This window comes from Trachurus japonicus, chromosome 11 (genome assembly GCF_045865225.1).
Source record: "Trachurus japonicus isolate A0001 chromosome 11, Traja_1.0".
Classification (NCBI taxonomy): Eukaryota; Metazoa; Chordata; class Actinopteri; order Carangiformes; family Carangidae; genus Trachurus; species Trachurus japonicus.
In genome coordinates this window covers 33,606,809-33,627,226 of record NC_140917.1, presented here as the reverse complement: position 1 = coordinate 33,627,226, position 20,418 = coordinate 33,606,809, and the positions used below count along the sequence as shown (strand labels likewise).

Sequence of the window (20,418 nt, the reverse complement as noted above, 5' to 3'; positions counted from 1 at the left end):
CTGTACTGTATATATTTTTGACTTGATAATTGCGGGTGTCGTGTCCCTCACTGGCTTCAACGTGAGGTTACAGAATAATTAAAATATTAAACGAGGCAATGATGACTGATGAATCTCTTTTGTTTTGTCAGTTGCATTTATGTGATCCTCACAATTTCAGAATTCAGTCGTTGAGGTATGTGGACACTGTGAATATATAGTATGTGTATTCTCTTGCTCTTAAAGTCACATGCTATGAATCAGATTGATGTTGAGCCATAAAACAAGGGGTCCTCTAATGGGAGATTGTTCTCCCTATAATTGCTCCGAGACTCAGTTTTAAGAACTGTCTAGTCTGCAGCTATCACGTTGATGTGCGCGATAGGCTATCTATACCACGTTCAGTCGGATTCAGCCCGCTGCCGACAACACCTGTTGGTTCATCATGGTTGGACCGAAACGAGTGAGTATGCTGAGTTTGAAATGCAGCTCTAGATTCAAGGTTAGGCTGTTTTTGCTTTCAAACTGACCATGTATACATTATGAAAAAACACACTGGATTTGAATTTTTAAAAAAAAGCTTTGCACATTAACCAGAAACATTTTTTCTCTCCTCCCGCTTCCAGTGTTGCTTCCACGCCGTACAGTCCACTGGACAGGCCCATTAGTTTCCCTCTCCTTGGCTGTGCCTGCTCGGCCTTGCTTAGCACATCAAATTTACATCCAGTTGACGTCATGAATGTAAAAATAGCTTTCATAAGCTCTGGGAAAGATCTGCAAATTAACCATCATGGTTTAAAAATGTATAAAGGAGAAAGTAATCATTCCTGGTGGACTGTCAGGAGTTGCACAGATGTCTCTGGTGGTTTATGAGCAAATTGATTTTTCCGCCAAATGGGATTTATCAATGCAATACCGTGACCGGCCACTGGGGGAAACTGACAACAAGGCTCTGTATAATTGGCAACTTTGGTGTCAGCAGACGACTGCTTCCATCACCCTAAGACCCAGTCAGGTACAAGAATGCTCTATGTGGGAATAGTTGACAAATAAAACTCCAGATCTAGTGCCACCCAGAGTGATCTGTGGAAGAAGACACTGATTTATCCTCTGGTTTTCAGCACCTGAATCACACAGTGTTGGACAGATGACTCAGCTATTACAACCTTTGTCCCTGAAAACTCTCTATGCTGAGAATCAGAGCCCCTGCCTCTAAAATTGGGGTAAGAATGTCCTGCTCTGCTAACTCACTATGTGATGTGAACACCCCCGAGCTCCCTTAAAGATGGAAGTCAGCACTTTAAACTCATAGTTATTGTTTTATGTCAGATCCATTGTGCTGGGGTACGGAGCCAAAACAATAGAAAAGAAGTCGCTGCCTAAATGCTTACAGGTCACACTGTGTCTCAGTGTCCCCACTGAGGACTACAGTAGATGAAATAAAACCCACCTCCCTGTATGTCCATATAGCACTGTAATAGATAGCCTATCGCACACATCAATGTGAATGAATAGCTGCAGACTAGACAGTTCTTAAAACGGAGTCTCAGAGCAATTATAGGGAGAACAATCTCCCATTAGAGGACCCCTTGTTTTATGGCTGAACATCAATCTGATTCATAGCATGTGACTTTAAGAGCAAGAGAATACACATATATATTCACAGTGTCCACATACCTCAAATTGCCAGAGCTTAGCGCTGAATACTAAAGACCTGGGGGAAAAAAATGAATGAGTGGGAAGTGACGTTTGCTCAGAGGCTATAAAGGTTTACAGCTGTGGCACATATCGCAGCATAATGAAGTCCTCAAGAATGTCCCAACTCTGCACATTTCACTGGTGACAGGGCAAGAAGAAAGATGTCTTGGTACTGGTTGATGCCACTAAACTAAAGGGTGCTCGGTAGTCGAGTGGTTAAAGAGCCATGGCTCCAGACTGCTTCTAAATGGGGGCCCCGAAATTTTGAGATGGTGGAAGTAAATTTTTCACCTACTTGTGCATGTGCAACCAGTAAATTTGCTTTTAAACTGGTGAAACGTGAAAGAGGCGACTCAAAAATCTGATATCTGTCATCATAGGTACAGTAACAGGCCAATGTGTGAAAAGAAAATGTGAATATTTGCTTTGTAAGTCGTTGTGCTCCCCTAGATTTTATGCTTGCGCTCCTTAAATTTTAAGTTGGGGGCCACTGTGCTCCTAGTAAAAAAGTTATGTCTCCAGTCCTGTTTTCCTGTCTTTCTACAGAGTTGTATCAAATAAAGGCTAAAAGTAAATTATTCAAAAAAAAACTAGCCGTGACATTACAAAGGAAACATTTCATTGTGCACAATGTATGTACTTGGTATTTAGACACTATACTGCCCACTGCTGGACGTAACTCTATGAATATCAAATTGGCCCCAACTGTGCAACTCTGTTTTTTTTGTTTGTTTTTTAAAAAGAAGCTAAAAAATGCTCATCTGCTTTCATTTAACCTTGCATTTTAATTAGATATGAGATTACTTTTAGTGTTTATGCTTCTTTTATTTCTGTTACGGACTTTGAATGACCAGAATCAGATTTATCACCAAGGAGGTTTTTCACATAGGGGGAATCTGCTTAGGAAGAAATAATATATAGATATAGCAAAGCAATATACCTCAAATAAATATCTTCTGGAATACAAATGCAATATAAAAGTAAAAAATAGAAATGTAATACAAATACATACATTGTGCAACATTAATTTGTAGCAGGTTATGGCATGAAAAACAAGAGTACAACCTTGTTTAGGAGTCAGGAAATGTGTATGATGCTATACAAATGCTTCCTTTTTCTATAATAAATCAAAATGGCAAGCTGAACCATCCCTGAATTAAGGCTACTTGGCTACTTGAAACATACCACATCATAATCTTCTTTTCCAGTGCAAAGAAGATACACACTTCTCCAAGGCTTCACTTTAAAAGTCAGACTCTGAAGACCAAAACAAGCAGCAACATTTCAAGTCTTGACTCATTTCATAAAAGTGCAGCGAAAGAAAAAAGACAAAAAAAAGAAGATTGCCGTGAAAGTGGCACATGATTATATTATATTATATTATATTATACATGATCCAAGTGACTCCAGCATTTGTCTCAAAAAGCCAACTCTCACAATCAGCTCTCATGCAGTCTCACAACTTGTACTTTGTGTTAATTGCTGTATGACTTAGACTGGGCATCGATTTCACCACTACACTTTGATAGAAACATATACCCTCGCAAAAAAAAAAAAAAAAAAAAGATGTAAACTTGTGTTTCAAAGACGCAGGGATGGATGTCAAAGGGCTTCAAAGGAGTGAGAGATGAAGGGGGGTGGCCCTGCATGATGTCCCTGACTCAGCTTTGGCAACATGTTGCCGTCGATGTCTACAACCTCAGGACACACACACACACACGCGCGCACGCTTTCTCGTTGTGACTCAGATATAATATTAAATTGGACTTTGTTTGATGACTCTGCGTCGGGGATTTCATAAACCTCTGGAACTGATTCACTCCAGACGCGACGCAAACAAGCTGTAGTTTTTCATAGGGCAGATTTCCAGTCAGGGCGGCGGTGATTGATTCGGGCGCAGCCTTGAGCCTCTGGCCGCCGCTCACGTAGCTGGTGATGAATATGCTGCATGTTCCTTAGGCCGTTAAGGCATTCATGAGAGGCAGTCATTAATTCAACACCAGACCTGTTAAGGTAAGCTTTGTTTACAAGGACACCGTGACAGGAAGGCAAATAAATATTTATATTTGATTTAGACATATATATTTTATTATACTATATTATATTATATATTTGTTTGTTTTGCTTTTATGCTGCTGACTCATTCAAAGCAGTCCCAGTCAGTGCATAAATCTTTAGTATATAAATCTAATCTGATAAGAGACATGAGAGCCTTTACGTGTAATTACACATGAAATAAGAGTAATAACAAGTATTCTTTTAACAAGTAGGTTCATAACAAAAGGGTTTACTGTTGATATGTAATTTATGTCATATCTGTGTCTCACCATTTTTCTCCCCGACTAGAAATACTGCCTCACACTGTTTGTCTCTACCAACCAGCCAGTGATGGAGTTATGATCTCTAGTTCCTGAGTCAGAGCACTGACAACAGAACAGAACTATGATGGGACAGTGAACATTTCTATATAAAATGCCATATGCGTCAGGTATGTGTTCAAGTGTGTCCATATTGGCATATAAATTCAAAGATTTTGGTTAAAAACCAGTTTTGTGACATCAGAGTTACTTCAACCTCTGACCACCACAATCAAATCACTTCATCCTTAAAGGGATAGTTCAACATTTTGGCAAATTGGCCCATTGCCATAATCCCTATAGTTTTAGGAGTAGGTTTGTTACCTTTAATTGTCGGTGCAAGATTTTTTTAGAACGGTGGAGCAGAGCCGGCAAATACAGATGCTGCTTGCTGAAAAACTGCCCCCTACGGAAACGCACATCAGCGTTTTGCATCAATTTACCTCTAAAACAACTCTGTCTGGTAATGTTCTGTTATTATCTCATAGCGTGGTGAATGTGCAGGTCACAACTTGTCCACCAGAGCCTTTTGGAGTTGTTGGATTGTGTATTTGATGAGTTTGATGAGGGAAACCAACATCTACATCTCTGCATTACTTGTTCAGTCCATAATCACTTACAACACCCGCTCTAGTAAATGGTCAATGAATATCCCCAAAATTCAGACTGAGCTAGGGAGCTCCGATGACGCTGTGTTTACGGAAAACTTATAAAGAACAAACAAGAAAAAGATTGTTAAAAAAAAATGTGCATAAGGCCTTGATGTCACGCCTAGAGAATGGGACGGGAGGAATGATCCAAAATGTCTGAAGCCCTGGCAGAGATTCAATCACTAACAGGTTTGACGCTCCACAAACACCCAGATCTTACCAGCAGCCATTTACTGGTGAATGCAACCCTGGAATACATCAATACATTCAGGTGGAAAATTAATTAAAAACCATTTAAGATCTGAATAACAAACTACAATTAAATAGACTCTCAGCTTTTGCAGAATGCTGATGCACAGTAATTGCCGGCGTATCGTTAGAGAAATGACAGCAGCTGGCCATTACCTTTCAGCTATAATTCATGTAAAATTGTAGAACTAAATTGTGCGCTCACGTAGTTTGACAAGTCAACAAAAATAAGCCTGGAGTGCAGACACTGCTCTTGCCTCTCCATAAGGAATCTGTCCAATCGCGGCAGACATTATAAAAATCAATAAAAAGAGAACTGGAATATGTCCAAGAAGACACGCAGTCCCTCTGACAGTCTGTGGAGACGCTCAGTCATCCAGGTCAGAGTTTGTCTTTGAGCAGGTCTAGTTTCCTTTTCAAAGCTCTAAGTTCTTGAAGACGTTCGACTTCTCATCTGAAAGGCTTTGTCAATACTGATCAGATCTGATCAGATGATTCAGTGCAGATGGAACATCTTCAAGGATCTCGGTCCGGGTTCCTTTGCAAAGCTCTGAGAGATCCAGCTGATGTGACACCAAAAGAAGAAATTAATGAGTTTAAAAATGAGAAAACCTCCGTTTAACCTGGGGAGGCTGCAGCAGCACTCTATCTTTAGGTGTCGACTTCTGAGGATGTTCATCAGCGTATCATTTTGACCATGATCAGTCTTTAGGGAGCATGACCAGAAAAATAAAGAAAGTTGTTTGGTTTTGGTTATTTAATTGTTCAGACAACTATCAAAATTTTAACTAGATGATGAATCGTTAAACAGATCAATTATAGAACTTGGGAATGATACACTTGAGTTAAATGTCTTGACTCCAATATTGCTATTGAGATGTATCTGATCTGAAGTCTGATCAGATGCAGCATCCAATCAATCAGGATATCATTTAAAATGTTAGGTTTTTTATATGTAGTTTGACTGCTATAGTTTTAGTATTTATAATAGAGAATACAGTACACCTTTAAACACCTTTAAACACACACATCACAACTATTCAAGTGCACTTATTGAATAGATGAGACACTTACACCAAGGTCTCTACTCCACTGAGCCTTTAGTGTTATGTTGTCCTCCACTTGGTTTGAAGCGTTGTATGAGTAAATGTTAACTAAACGACTCCCAAGGTGCCATAATGAGAAGTCTCCAATCACACTATGGATACAGCAGGTTGCAATTCTGACCAATACCAGCAGACGGACGATTACAGTGCTACCTAAAAAACTAAAACTAAACATATCATCTGCAGCCGACATACATTTAGTCCAATTTAGTCCACTTTGGATGGATAAGAGAACTTAAGCCCATGTTCAGTTCACATGAGAAGAAAACTGGTGCCCACAACATTGGTACAATGTCTGAAAGACCAATGTGCTTTTATATTGAGTTACTTTGAAGAAGATTATTCAGACCAGGGAATAATAACTTCTGGACCACTGCTCCCCGACTCAAAACTCCATTCCAGTTATAATCACAGCTTGATAGAAAAAAGGCTTGAATTACCACATATTTCATCTTGAGAATGAAGTTGATAGTTCACCGCAGGTACAATAAATAAATCATCTTCAAAGACTTCAGTCCTGACAGCCCATCATTTTATATGGCACTCACCATTAGGGGTGATCGCAGTACAGTAAATATTATTTTACTGGTTTTGCTATTAAGATCTTTTTCTTTTCTTTTTTGGTATTAAATCAATATTAAATTTAACTAAACTGCTTGTCTTTCAGGTCGACATCCTCAGCACATAACCAACAACTCCAATCACTGGACTGATATCAATGCAAATTTATTTTTTTAAGTAACTTTTTATTTCTCCCCCTCCCCCTTTGCCCCCTAGGGTTAGGGTTAGGGTTTTTCTTAGCAATTTTGCCTGGTTAAATAAAGGTTAATTAATTAATTAATTAATCATTAAATAATATTAAAGGGATAGTTCAACATTTTGGCAAATTGGTCCATTGCCATAATCCCTTAGGAGTATGTTCGTTACCTTTAATTGTCGGTGCAAGCTATTTTTAGAACCGTGAGCAGCCGTGAGCTGCTCAGAGTTACGCTTCGGAGGCTAATGGGATTTCTTGGTTTCCCTCATCAAACACACAAACCAACAACTCCAAAACGCTCTGGTGGATAAATTGACCTGTACATTCACCACACTATGAGATAATAACAGAACGTTACCAGACTGATTTGTTTTTGATGTAAATTAATGCAGAATTAAAATTGCGTGCAGGTCACAACTTGTCCAGAGTGTTTTGGAGTTGTTGGATTGTGTATTTGACGAGTTTGATGAGGGAAACCAAGAAATCCCATTAGCCTCCGTAGCGTAGCTCTGAGCAGCTCATGGTTCTGCTCCGCCGTTCTAAAAATAGCTTGCACCGACAATTAAAGGTAATGGCCCTACTTCTAAAACTATAGGGATTATGACAATGGGCCAGTTTACCAAAATATTTAACTATCCCTTTAAATAATTATTCTCAGACATATCCATAAATGTATTTGCTGCTGTCCTCACTCACACCCAGGGTGTCTCTTCAGTCCTTCTTTGTCTCTCATTCATAAAGTAAGCACTCAAATCTGATTGGCTGTTGAACTGGACAGTCTGACTATGGATAAGATTGTGCAACTCAAACAGCCAATTGCTTGTAAATGCAAATTAGTCTTTTGTTTCCGTCTGTGCCGACCAATCTCAGTGACTTACCTATCTTCTTGCAGCGCTCCTCCCCTCTGTTGTGCATGATGATGGGCGAGTAGATGAAGGGGCTGGCGGTGGACATGTTCTGTCCCAGCAGGCCTTTCACTTTGTGGGGCCGCAGACTGACAGGCAGATTGAGGAGCTTCACCGATCTAGTTTGGGCATCAAAAGACACAACGGTGACATGAGCATGTGTCACTTTCCAAAAGATCCTGTCACACTCGTCTCAGTGTTTGTGATGAATATTCATGATTTCTACAGAGATATCCTGAGTGATTCCTAACAGCGCAGAGAAAACTGATAAAAATAAAGAGTTCACTCCACACCCAGGAGTGTTATTAATCCAAGACTCCTGCACAGCAGAACCTGCAGTTACCGCTGCTCATTATTAAGTCAAACATTACACATTGTAATAAAAGACTTGCTAATGAATTCTATGATCGAAAGGTCAAAGTTGTGATGACATTGAGAGAAAGATCTCTTTTTTTATCCACTTCATTGCCAATGCGTCTTCTCTCTTTGGTTCGTTTCCAGCTCTCCTGCCTCCACATAGCCTCCGACTGCAGTAAGCAGGGGTCACTCTTTGCCTTGAGGCAGAACTGTCTCGCTTTGAACTGGATTTTGCTGTCAGTGAAGTGATTTAAGTGTTGTAAAAAAAAAAAGCATTAAAACTAGGATCCACACCGCGCAGCACAATAACAACTTTTCAGGATGTTTTATTTACTGGCAACACTCGAGCAACTGGTTTGTTGGTTTTTGTCTGTCCACTTTTGAGTGACCATTGTTTCTCTTATGGGAGAAATTGCTATACCAGCCAATCAGAGCTCACAAATAATGATATGATGTTACTGAACCCAAACAGTCTGAGACATCTTAGTTGGATGTGGAGTTTCCAGACAACTTTGAATATTAAAACTGACAAGCTCATTTATGACTGAGATGGCAATTTGTTGATGCAATAAAAGACTTGATGTTTTTCAGGTTGTCATGTATCTGTCACATACAGTATTTGCTGTTTTTGTAGAAAATCTAATATATTTTCATAAAAGCCTCACTCCACTGTTGACCCACAACTTGTTTGATAATGAGCACTGATCCTACATCACTGCATTTGAATTGATCCGCTGTATAGTCTGTTTTGATATGATGTCAGAATTGCATGACATGGGTCAGAGTAAAGATGAACAGTTACATTGTTAAATTATGTCCACACTAGTTGTCCTTTTTACTGGTGGCAGCTTACCAGGAATCGATTCTTCTGTCACTCTAACAGCAGCTCAGAGTGTCGGCCTCAGAGCCACCAAGATAAGATCATTTTTAGGGCATTTTTGCCTTTAATTGACAGGATAGTGGAGAGAGACTGGGGAAATGACACACAGTACAGATCGGCACAGTCAGGAATCAATCCAGCGATCTCTTCATTGGGCATTGCCAACATGGGGCGTACTCTTAACCACTCGACCGCTGAGCAGGACTTCTTAGGTAAAAGCAACTCATTACAACCCAATTTTTAAGATTAAACAGACGAGTGTCCCAGACAGGCTGAAGAAGTCACACTAACATTTTGGTAATAAAGTGGATTTGAAATCATCAAACACACAACGATTTTTTAACTATTTTCAAAGAGGAAAAAAACTAATTTATCCAGTTTAAGGAATAGTTTTAAAATTATCGCTGAAAGATTCACGTAAAGCCACATTTCAAAGCAATTGAAATTAAAAGCACCAATTACATTTTAGGAGATTCTTTGAATTTTTCAGCCTATCTTTTCACAGTGACAAGTAAGAAACTGCCACTTTGATCCATTGATTGTATAATTGCTACAGATTTCTAATTTGGGTGATATGTCGCTGAGTTTATAAAAAAAAAAGGAAGCCAACATGTGACACCATGGAGAAGAAGAACAGACTGGTCTCCTACCGGACAATGGGAAGCTTTGTAAAGGGCACGGGAGGGAGCTTCAGGCCGTCAGGAAGGGTGATGACCTCCATTCCACCCGGACACTTGGAGGTGTAGTTCTCCAGACTCTGGGTCACTTCTTTCTTTTCTATAAATGAAGAATGGAACAGAAGAGAAGAAGAAAAAAAATCAATGAGCTGCAAAAAAAAAAAAAATCTATAGATAGAATTATCCTCTGATAAGACAGCAGCCAGCAGCAATTATAACATAACACCATTTCCCTTAAATTCCCTCACACCCTGATCATTTCAGCTCCGTCTCTGCCATCCAGATTTCATGGTTGTGTGTGGTGTAAATTAAGCAGACGTTAATGGGCTGTGAGGTGTTTCTCCCTCTCAGCAATAAGAGCCCCAGCCTTCAAGTAAAATATAAGTTTTATTGTACCATCAATACCTTTTGAGGGAACATTACTGCTCACCCGGCTGTACAATTTGCTTTGGCTGTGCAAGTTTCAGGACTGTCCATCAAAGTGGAGAGGGACAATTCACGAGGATTTCACACAGATCTATAATCCTTGCTAGGAGTACATTAGGAGTTCTTATGATAGCCTGGTGCTTTCCTCTCACTTTATTGTATATCCAATAAAAAAACTGTTCAATAAAAAATAATGGGAAAAACAGGCTACATCCTCATTGCGTGATCCAAAAGACGATGTTTATCTGATCAGCAGCCGGGGATACACACCGTACCTATGAGAGGAGACGCCCGTATCAGCGGCCGCGAGGATTTTTATGTCCTCTGGCAACAGTAAAAACTGTCCAACTAAACTGTCCATATAAAAATGTTAATATAAAACTGGGAGCCAGACACTTCAGCTAGCAAATCAGAGCGAAGACAGAAAGGAAGGCGATAAGAGAGGGAGAGGTTGGAGGGCAGGAACGGGACGATGACGGAGGGAGCGAAGTGAGATGTGAGAGATGGACGGAGGGAGGAACCGGAGGGAGAGGGGAGAAGAGGAAGAGGAATAAAACAGCCAGAGATGAATGGAGTAATAGCTCAGTTGTCCTCCTGGCTCACAGCTCTCATGATTGATGAGATATTTGTCCTTTTTTTCTCCCTTGTTTGCCGCGTCTGAGTGTTCACAGCAGCCGCGTGGTGAGGGGCCACTCCAGGACACAACTCCAGTCTACACATACAGTACTGAGCATTTAGCTTACAATAGAAAACTGATACATTTTCATTTCTTCCACAATGACTAATGAAAATCAATGATCCTTCAAAGTAAAAGTGCAATCTATTTTAAATGTTTCGTAGTAAACCATTAACAAACTTTCATCTAATTTTATTTTTATTAATTTACTGTGTTTCCTTGTTTGAACCAATGGGTCTTAGTATTTCTTGACTGTTTTGGCCTCTTCCAGTTTTTTGGGCCACTTAATATTCAGTATCAGAGGAACCTGCAAAACTGTCGCTGACAAATTATCACCTTTTAAATTTGTTGTGGCAAACTTATTAGCAAGCAGTCGCCTATTTACACATGCGGCTGACTGGGAGCAACATTAGCATTCAGATGAATTAAAATATCTGGCTCTTTAGTTGATAAATGCCCCCACTTTGTTCCCAGCTAGTCACTACATTTGTCTGTAGTTTAGTGCTGAGCAGGTAGTGAACAGTCAGTTCAGAGCTTCTTCTTTTTTTTAACTCTTTGGGCTGAATACAGGTTGATGAGAGACAAGGCTAAGGCCATACAGACAAAACAATAACCTGAGAGAAGCTAAAACGCTCCATAGAGCTGAAGACAACTGCACAGGTAGCCATAATTCTTTGCAAATACTGATAGCCTATATAATATTAAAAAACATAAATCATTATAGTTTTGGGAGAAAAAAAAAGTTCAGAAATAGTTTTATTTGGGGTGATTTATAATAAATAGGACTGTACAACATCAACATTTCTGTCTGCATTAGCCTGGGGTGCGTCTATCGTCATGGCAACCCCCTCAAATTGCCGTGGCAACTTTGGATTCTCAAGCCGGCGCCACAGCTGAGGCCAATTTATTAACCAGGGACTCCTCTAATATCGCTACAGTTAAAGGGATAGTTCAACATTTTGGCAACTTGGCCCATTGCCATAATCCGTATAGTCAGTAGGTTTGTTACCTTTAATTGTCGGTGCAAGCTGTTTTTAGAACGGCGAAGCAGAGCCGTGAGCTGCTCAAAGCTACGCTACAGAGGCTAATGGAATTTCTTGGTTTCCCTCATCAACCTCATCAAATACACAATCCAACAACTCCAAAACGCTCTGGTGGATAAATTGTGACCTGCACATTCACCACGCTATGAGATAATAAAAGAAAGTTACCAGACAGAGTTTCGAGGTAAATTCATGCAAAACACATTCCTGTCAGGGACAGTTTTTCGGCAAGCAGTCTCTGCATTTACCTCGAAAACAACGGTAATGTAAGACAGGAAATAAAGGAGCAGCATTAAGTTCAGGAAGTAGTGGAGCTGTGCATAGAGCCCATTGACAGAGCACTCAGCTACACATATGCTACAATCTCCAATTCAATTCAATCCAATTTACTATCAGAGGCAAACAACACAAAGGCAAAACTAAACAAAAACAATACAACTCTGTTCACATAAAAAACAAAAACAACATTTGAACAGGTTTACTTTACACAGACAGAAATGGACTGAAGTTAATATCTGAGGATTACAAATTCTGACCAGTGATTTCCACTTGTGTATGACTTGGAAAACTGTTCCAGTTTAAGTTTTAGTTTCTACCAAAAGCAAAACAGTTGTTGCGTACGGGCTCAAATTAGGGTCAGCTCAAGATTCTGGGTATGTAAACCTGCTCATAAATAATTCCACAGTTTGTTGTTTGTCGACCCGGAAAATAAATCTGCAGGTGAAATTCTGTGAATGACTTGTGGTAATGAAAAAGTCTACACAGAGACACAGTAGCACCAAACTGTGCGTAAGACTCAGTGCTCCATGTTCCCACACTGTGTGGGCTCGTCCACCCAGGAGAGACTTTAATTATATTTAATGACTCTGTCAAAACTAATAGTAAACATTTAATGAGCTGTATGTATGCAAACCCTCCGGGGTCATGGCGGAGCCCACATTGTTATCCATCTTGAAAATCTACTACACCTCTCAGGACCTGCGGCAGAGATGGAGGTGACGGCACTCCCTGCCTCCTCATTGGCCTGTATGTAAAGACGTGCGTTGCCGTGATACCATCCATTTTTTGGCTCTGTAGTTGTCTGCTTTGTATGTGTGCACAGTTTTTTACAAAACCACTACATTGTGTCTTTGGAACTTCACCGCTGATGTATTTCATGTTATTCACAAACACCTTTTTTTAACAAGTACAAATCTTTACACATGTATTTCACCGGGATTTTTATTTCTAAAGCTTTATTCACAACTGCAGAGTTGGGAGTTATTTGTCAACATCTCTTTGACCCTTATTTGAGCCAATAGTTTTCTTCTTTCGATGCATTTCCCTGCAGGTCAGATTGGTGTCATGGCCCTCAGACAATCAAACACACAGGTTCAACAAGAAGAAAACCTACCCTGTTGACTTGTTTCTCCTGCTTTTTTTTTTCCCAGCTCCCTGCCCAGGCAAACACACAACAAAGCACATTCTAAGGCTGACAGCTGGAACACGCTGTCCAGATAAGCACTTTTTTTTTTTTACACCTAACAAAAAAGGGAGGAGAAAAGGTGCAGCTCTCGCGGTTCATGCAAGTTCCCACCAACTCAAAGCATCTCATCTCCGGGTGTCAGTCGTCTGGAGGAGGAATAACGAATCCCAGGACCGGATGAAAAGAAAAGGGCGGCGTGAGTTAAAGTTTGCTCCGGGTCCCTCTTCTGTGCAAACGGAGCCGACATCACCTCGACTGAAGAGCGGGAGGGAGACACTTCTGAGATTTGCACCTATTAAATCTGCCTTCATCTAACCAGTTTGTTTGCGGTTCTACCTTCCCTACCACGCGCTTCATTAAAAAGGCTGCGCTTTCCAGAGCTTGACGTGAAGCCATGCTCACACCATACAAATTAGTGTGACAGTAATGAGAGGCCTCAGGTGTTCCGGCAGTGTCTTTTGTACTTTTGCCGTATCAATACCTCCCCGGTTTGTCAGAACGGATCCAAAATAATTCATAAAAAAAAAAAGCAGCAGGTTTCAACCGAGCTGGATGTGAAAAAGGAAAATAATAAGAGGTAGGCCGGTGTGAGGGATGATCTGTGAAGGGCAAACAAAGTATTGATTTGTTTGTAGATGATGCGGTGCAGCCCCGGTCCTTCAGGCCTGTTGTCGGCCACAAAACTGTTTTCCATCCTCCTTGCCTTCCCTTCTTTTATTTGATGTATCAGCCTCTGTTATTTCCCCCAAATGAGGCATAAGTAGGACTGTGGATGAGACGCTGCAGCCTTCACACTGACTCTAAGCTGGCTTGCATTTTGTGATACGTTTCACGAATGAGGAAATGTCTTCAGGGATCCAATCAGGAGTGGTCAGCTCTAAGTTCATCTGTACACACCTGGCTACAGGTCCATTCGTGCTAAAAACCCCCAGACCCAGGCCCAGGGCTTCTTCCCTCAAGCAGTCTGGCTACTGAATGAACAACCCAACTATTCTACCCCCCACCACCGCTTCCACACGCAACACACATTAGACTTTTTGCGATACTCTCATCACACTCCTCTGATGCCGTACTTCTTTTCTGTACTCTTTGCATCATTCCAGATGCTTTTTGATAAAATCATTGTTAGACAGGCTAAGAAAATCATCACCAACCCCTTCTCATGTCCTACACAGTGGATACAAGCTGCTCCCATCCGGCAGACGCTATAGAGTTGCAGTTAAGAATAAAAAACGCTACCTATACAGGAACTCCTTTCAGTGGGAGTCCTGAACTCAAAGCAGCATTAGTGTATTGTGATTGTATGATTGTGATTTTTGTATTTATATATATTTTATATTCGTAGACATATTGTGATGCACTTTAATTGTACATGCATGTCCTGTCCATGCACTATGCACTATTGTATGTGTATGTGTAGCAATCTGCATGCATGTCCTAGACAAATGTCCTACGGGACAAATACATTTAACTAACTAACTTTAATGGACTGAGCATCAGGGTTTTGGTGTCTCTATTTATGTAATTGTATGTGTTGTGTGCCATGTATGAAGATGCTCCAATGCTATCTCATTGTTTTTCATAACAATGACAATAAACTCTCTTTAAAACACCGTCCCATTGACAACTTGAGGTGAGATATTACTCCCCTGCTTTCTATGCAAATAAACAGACCTGTTTATTTGCAGGTATGTGTCTCACTCAACACATACCTGTATGTGTTGAGTGAGAAAGAGTAAGGCTCTGCTCGCAGCTCCATAACATTAGGCTTTAAGGTAAAGATATATTTTCTGTTCATTATGAAACTGTGCTGGCACTTATCAGACGGTGCAGTGACTGCATTGTTACAGACTGCTGCATCCACGGTGCATCAGCAGCTCATTCATTCCAACCACCATTACTCTGCAATAACCTGCACTCTGAACTCTTGGTACTGGTGCACTCATTACCTTGCATTTTTGTACTATTCAACTCCAACAAGTTGAATTTATAAAAAAAAATTATGCCTACCGTATATTTATTTTCTTTATATTATTATTATATTACAGCTTTTAATCTTTAGCCTTGCACAAACTCAGCACTGTATATATTTATTTTATTGATACTTGGTATATAACTGTACAGTATATCATCTTCTTTTTATATTTTCACCCTCACTTTTTATACTGTGACAGGTAAAACATATCTTATCTCCTTTCACAGTGCTGAGAGAACGTGGCCACGTGTTGTCCAGACTGCCTCCCAATGGTGGATGAGTGATTGGATCTCAAATACTGTACGTCCTCAAGGTGCATTCACACCTGTGTTTAGAGCAGTCAACATGTGGTCACATCACTTGAGACAGATGTGATTATGAGGTTAGAACGAGGCCAAAATGCCCACTAAATAATCGGTGATGGAAACAGGGTGTAGACTAATACCAGATAGAACAAGAAAAACACATTTTCTAGGCAAATGGACCATAAGACCCCCTGAAACCTGGACTGACAGCTGAACGCCTTGATTTTCGCTGTGACAATGAATCGTAATTGGAGAGTCGTTGGTTGACATGTTGCAGATGACAAGTTCCTTTAATCAACATGATAGATGGCAGGCGAAGTACATCAAACAAAACGATAAGTCAGCCATAATAATTGGCTATTTTATTTTCTGTGGAAGAAGCCGATGTCAGACTAAGTAATGTTGGTGGAAGAAAATGGCAATTTGGGCAGGAATAATTGATGTCAACTGTGCTGTGCTGTGCATTTTCAAATTTTAAAACAATATTCTAAGTTCACGACCTCTAGTTTTAAGGACGCTCCTCAAGTGACAATGCTGTTATTTTTCTGATGCTTTTATCATTTTCAAATTGTGATGAAAGAAAGGGAAAAATCTCCCCAGGCATTTCTGTATGTGCTTTGTCATTTTGTAGACATGATTTTATTGGCATCTTTGGGAAGAGAGAAACTGGAGGAATAAAAACCTTTAAAAGGACAGTTCAACATTTTGGCAAATTGGCCCATTGCCATAATCCCTATAGTCATAGGAGTAGGTTCGTTACCTTTAATTGTCGGTGCAAGCTATTTTTAGAACGGCGGAGCAGAGCCGCGACCTGCTCAGAGCTACGCTACGGAGGCTAATGGGATTTCTTGGTTTCCCTCATCAAACTCATCAAATACACAATGCAACAACTCCAAAACGCTCTGGTGGACAAGTTGTGACCTGCACATTCACCACGCTATGAAATAATAACGGAACGTTACCAGACAGAGTTGTTTTCAAGGTAAATTCATGCAAAACTGCTGATGCGCATTCCCCCTCAGGGGCAGTTTTTCGGGTATCCGTTATCATCTCATAGTGTGGTGAATGTGCAGATGTTGAACTATCCCTTTGAGGCAAGGTTATGAAATCGATTCTAACTGACTGTTCCACAAGCACAAGGGCTTTCTAGAGTTGGACATCCACCCAAATTGAGAAACCAGGCAGCAAGGGCCAAGGGTCATTCTTCAACAAAGTCCTCCACCTGCTGGAAGAATGACCATCTCATAGACGGAGGCCACTTTGACTAAAAGGCATATGCCAAAGAACTTTAAAGAACTCAGGGAATGAGGGGAAAGATCCTTTGGTCTGATGAGAGACCAACTTAACTTTGGTCAGAACCTTAAACATGATCAATACCATCCGCAATATGATGAAGCATGGTGGTGGGAACTTCTCTGGGACATGAAGACCATTCAGACCTGAAAGTATGAATGCTGCTAAATATAGAGAGGTTCTAGAAGATAAACCGCTTTAAAGTGCCCTTGACCTGACACTATGAGAGTGTTTCGCCTTTCGGCACGACAGCAACCTGAAGCAAAGAGCTACGACAACAACGGACTAGCTTCAGGACGCTGTTCTCGAGTGGTCCAGCCACAGCCCAGATTTAAACCCCATAGAACATCTGTGGAGACATAAAGATGGCAGTTCAGACACTCCTATCCAATCTGATGACAGCATCTGACAACAGGAAGACTGGGATGAACTGCTCAAATCCAGTTTGGTGAGTCAAGGTGGGGACAGAGGGAAGGCTGATGTTGGTGACTGCTCTGCTGTGACATCACACATTTACAAAGTCCTGACGGCTGGTTTTAAGGCTCAGTTTCTGAATACAGGCACCTGTCTGTGGACTGAGCACTTTGATACTTTGACAATATTATTATAGAACCTAGACCTGCTTGATCATTAATATGTGGGCATCTACCTTCATACAGTATGGGACCTTTAAGTTGTACATTACAAGTTAGAAAAAAAGGTAGACAGTTCTAGTTTGATAGATTGTGACAACAGAACTACAGCTCAGTCACGTCCAGTGGAAACATGTGATCAGTCATGACCTCTTCCATCTACCCTGCTGCTCCGCACTTTTTCACCGTCATGTTTTCAATTGTGCTCATTCTCACTCTCTTCCCTGCCCCAGAGGCCACACTGCGGGGCAGTGCAGGAATCAGCTCTAATTAGCCCTACCTGGTCACCCTGTCATGACCCAGACAAAGAGCCTTTGGGAGTCATCTCAAATTCTAGCACGGCTGCAAAGGTGAAGTCTTCTCATAAAACATTCAAGCTATGTTCCCGATGATTCCTGCAAAGACTTGAAAAGATACAACCAGCCCGAGAGAGGTCTTTGAAAAAAACCAAACCAATTCGGAGACACGGCTCCTGGGAGGGATGTGATTACTTTAAGACTGAGGAGAATGGCAGATGTCACCCTGCCTCAAAGACAATGTGTTTTCTCACCATACTTACAGACAGTGTCATCAATATTTGCAAAATAAAGATGAGCAAGACTCTGTCTATTTTTAAAGCAGATTTTAGAGAAGCACCAACAAATTAAAAAAAATTGCATACAATAACAAAAATATGACTTTAAAACCACCCTGGTGGCAGATGTATTATTTCTCTACAGATGAGCATTCCAATTAGTTGATTACTTGATCAGATATTAAACTGGTTTTGTTTTTTTTAATGCTACATTGCAACAAATTTACAGCTTATGACATGAAAACAATTGTCCTTTCTCCACATTTTATATGACAGTAAACTCAGGTAATAAGACACAAATATACATTTCAAAATGCAAAATATGTTGTTTCTCACAATTTTCTGTCATTTTATATGTGGAATAATCAGTCTATTGAAAATGAAAATAACTGTTGATTTCAGCCACAAAGTACCACTACACTCATACATAATGAACACACATAATACTATGTCTGCCCAGTTTTTCTGTGTTAATATTATGGACCTACAAATATTTAAGCAATCTTATAAATTCTTATAAATTTCTCTCCTGAGTCAGCTACACAAACAAAATAAGAGTGGATGGATGTAAGAAAACCACCCTCTTTCATTCCACATGATGACAGATACACTGAGCAGGATCGACCCACGGTTTCTCATCGGGCTGCCTGCTGAGTTTAATTCTAGTATGTCTGTTCTCTTCAATTACATTTTATTAAATGTGGGCTCAATATTGTGATGCACAACATTATTGTGAAGTTTTATTTGACATGTGTCATCCCTCAATGTGCAATAAGCTAAGCACTGAAATGAGAGTCAGAATCAGCAGCAGGGCAGACTGTGAAAATCTGAGAAAGAAGTATTTAGATAATGTGAGTAATATACGTACAACATTTATATAATATCAGCGTAAGCCTACAGTACCTGTAACTTAAAGGGATATTTCAACATTTTGGCAAATTTGCCTATTGCCATAATCCCTATAGTCTTAGTAGTAGGTTCATTACCTTTAATTGTCGGTGCAAGCTATTTTTAGATCGGCGGGGCAGAGACGCGAGCTGCTCAGCTAATGCAACCATAGACTGTAAAAAGAATGGACGTAGCACCGTGACGTCACCCATTGGTTTGGGGGAGTGTTTTGTGCTCCTACTACGGCCATTTGAACTGCACCATCTTGGATTTTAGTGGGAGTCTACTTTCCATATTTGGAGAGGTGCGGCGGTTTGCCAGCCGAGAATCCGCCCACTGAACTCGAAGCAACCAATTAACGTCTGTGAACATGTCACTCAATGTAACCACGCCCCCATTTATGTACAAATTTTAAGCCTAAACAACACAACACAACACAACAACAGCCCAACTGAATGCTGTAAATGGAGTTGTGAAATGGTCATAAGATGGTTGTTGGTGCTTATGTGAGTTTTATAAGGGTTTAGAATCTATAATCTATTCTTTGTTGTATTTATTCTTTCTGCACCAATTGGTTTGCAAACAATTTTGTTTTACTTGTGCAATGCCAATTAGAGTCTAATCAATTCGGTTGAAAGGTAAAACATAAGAAGGCAGAGAACGATGGGGGGGCCCAGACAAGGCTGGAGGGCAAGGTGCCTGCCTGTGGAGGTAGGACGGAGGGATCTTTCAGGACGGTCCCCACTGTGCTCTGGATCAATGGCAAGAAGAAAGAGGAAGTCATATACAACAACATGGAGGCTGCTGAGGAAACTTCCAGGTGGCTCTGGATCAAGGAAACCGTTCGGTTAGAGTGCAGCGAGGGCACCGCCTCAGCTGGGTCACCTGAGGCCGCCTGATGTACTAAAGCCCCCGCCCCTCCAAAAAAAAAACACCCGACAACACAGAATGTGTCACTGACTTCTGCGCCCTGGCTCATCATCAATAGATGTTTGATGACGACAGGTTTCCCACATGAGCGCAGGAATCCCTCTGAGAGCAGACGCTGTTGTTATCTGCTGCAGAGCCACACCAACATCCTCCTCTGTCAAAGTCTATTCTTGACACACACACACACACACAAACTCCAAGCTAACAACAACAGGGACTTATTCCACTACAGCAACCTACAATAACCTGTCTGACATTTTTAATATCCCACTGCAGAGGGGAGTAAAGGCAATCAAAGGAGAGCGCCCAAACTGCTGCAGGCAGCGCTCTGAGCCCAGAAAAGTTAGCAGAGTAAATATGAAATGGTATTTTATTGTAGTGAAGCAGCGCTCAACACACTGGCTTACAAGGTCAGCTCCTCCAGTGAGAAAATACTCAACAGTGGCAGTAGTAGTTACATCAGTCGCTGGTGTTTTTGATGTATGCGAGGCTGTAGATAGTAACATTATTCCGGCAGGACGGCTCCTAAGAAGGCTTTTACTATCAGCACCCTAAACACAGCAGCACAAGTCCCTCTGCTGATGTTTAATATTTTA

General features: G+C 40.8%; 1 protein-coding gene across 3 annotated transcripts in view; it reads right to left on the bottom strand.

The window, feature by feature from the left end:
* trappc9 (trafficking protein particle complex subunit 9) overlaps positions 1-20,418 on the bottom strand; it is a 266,554-nt gene that overhangs the window by 221,209 nt on the left and 24,927 nt on the right. For all 3 annotated transcript variants that reach the window (XM_085792340.1, XM_085792339.1, XM_085792338.1), the window contains 2 exons: positions 9,589-9,715; positions 7,675-7,820 (listed from right to left, as the gene is read on the bottom strand). In XM_085792340.1, the coding sequence (XP_085648466.1) occupies positions 7,675-7,820; positions 9,589-9,715 (273 nt within the window). The remainder of the gene's footprint in view (positions 1-7,674; positions 7,821-9,588; positions 9,716-20,418) is intronic.